Source organism: Pygoscelis adeliae, unplaced genomic scaffold (genome assembly GCF_000699105.1).
Source record: "Pygoscelis adeliae isolate BGI_AS28 unplaced genomic scaffold, ASM69910v1 Scaffold197, whole genome shotgun sequence".
NCBI lineage: Eukaryota > Metazoa > Chordata > Aves > Sphenisciformes > Spheniscidae > Pygoscelis > Pygoscelis adeliae.
In genome coordinates, this window is record NW_008825105.1 from 844,885 (window position 1) to 846,472 (window position 1,588).

At 55.7% G+C, this 1,588-nt stretch overlaps 1 protein-coding gene across 1 annotated transcript in view; it reads left to right on the forward strand.

Annotated features, from left to right (window-relative positions):
• Positions 1 to 237: 237 nt before the first annotated feature.
• The window catches only part of NUAK2 (NUAK family, SNF1-like kinase, 2), a 6,566-nt gene continuing 5,215 nt past the window's right edge, over positions 238 to 1,588 (forward strand). Inside the window, exons 1-2 of the mRNA XM_009327436.1 lie at positions 238 to 267; positions 1,156 to 1,276. Coding sequence (XP_009325711.1) covers positions 238 to 267; positions 1,156 to 1,276 — 151 coding nt within the window. The remainder of the gene's footprint in view (positions 268 to 1,155; positions 1,277 to 1,588) is intronic.

Consider the following 1,588-nt stretch of genomic DNA (forward strand, 5'->3'; position numbering starts at 1 on the left):
GCGTCTGGTGACTTGCTGTGGGTGCGATGGACCTTGCTTAGCAAGGGTTGCAAGCTTGCTCTGAGCCTTTTGCTGCTTGGTGGGCTAGATCTCGAGGAGCAAGGCTTCCGACTCCGCTAAATCAGAGGGAGACGAGGCCGAGCATCTGTTCCCCACAGCCGAAGGTGGAGGAGGGTCCCTGCGCAGTGTAGCCATGAGCATCGCTCCTGTGCTGGCAGCTGGGGCCGGCGGGTGTCCATGGCCCCTCTCCCCGTTGCTGGGAGACCGGTGAGGGGGTCCCTTTACAGGATTAATGCTGTTCCGCATTCTTGTCTGATACAAAAAAAGAGGTTCTGCTGGATTCAGTTGTAAATTCAACCCTAGGAGCACATTGTCTCTCCCCAGCCCCTTTGAAAGAGGATTAGAAGGCATCTATTCTCCAGCATTTACTCTTCTTTCTCCTCCCCTTTCAATTTCCTTGTAGAGGATAACTTGAAAACCCAAGCAAAAGCCTGGAAAGTGGCTCGCATCATTGGCGCTGGGTCTCCTGGCTGGCTGGAGCACAGTCCTGTGCCTAGGAGGGATCTACTCTTTAATACCAAACTTTCTCTTCCCTCTACATAATCAGCTCCTTGAAATAAGTATTTGCGAGGAAAACAAAACCTGTTTTTTTCATTTTCATGACCCTAAGAAGACGTTGTTGTTATCTTCCAAGTCATGTGTGCAGGTCACATTCCTTTGGCTGGCCGCGGTCCAGCGGCGGCTGTAGCCTGGGACACAATTCCTGTAAGCTACAGCACGTAAATGAGGAGCAGGGCTACGCTACCTGCGGGAGGAGGCTTGGGGAGCTCCTCTGGTAGGAGCTGGCAGCAGGGTTTTTTCCCTTGGGGGGAGACGGGGGGGAGCTTCTCCCTTGTAGCACGGCAACAGGACTTGGAAAGTATAAAAACCTAATTGATAAAGTTCACTTTTATTGGAGTTGCTTCAGTGGAGCCGTGCAGCATGGCCCTCGGATACAGCATGCCTAGGTGGAGAAGCTGGGCCATTGATCTCTTGCTTGTGAGCCCCTTCCCGAAAGAGGGGGGTGGGTTTCTTGCTCTGCAACAGGCTTTGGGAAGCCACAACGCTCCTGGCCCTGACAGCCGGGTGACCCTCTGTGCGTGTGCTCATCTGCAGGTGGCTATCAAGTCAATCCGGAAAGACAAAATCAAGGATGAGCAGGACCTTGTCCATATCCGGAGAGAGATTGAGATCATGTCCTCCCTCAACCACCCCCACATCATTGCTGTCCACGAAGGTGAGCCCTCCCCTCTCCTTTCCAGCAACATCCCCGAGCGGAGCCTCCCCTGCGGGGCTGGGTACCGGGGCAGGCTCTGCAGCAGTGGGGCTAGTGCTCGCCGCTCTCCTCCCTCTGCTTGTTTGGAGCAGAAGCTGTTTGCCGTTGCCCGTGCTGCGCTGGTGACTCAGCGCCGGCAGGGAGAGCAGATGCTGCCGGGCTGTGGTTTCCCCGCCTGCGTGCAGAGCAGCGGCGAGGGGAAATACCTGCTCCAGAAATAGCCGCTTCCCGTCCCATCCCCTCCCGCCCAGAGAGGGAAGCAGGCTCCAGAAG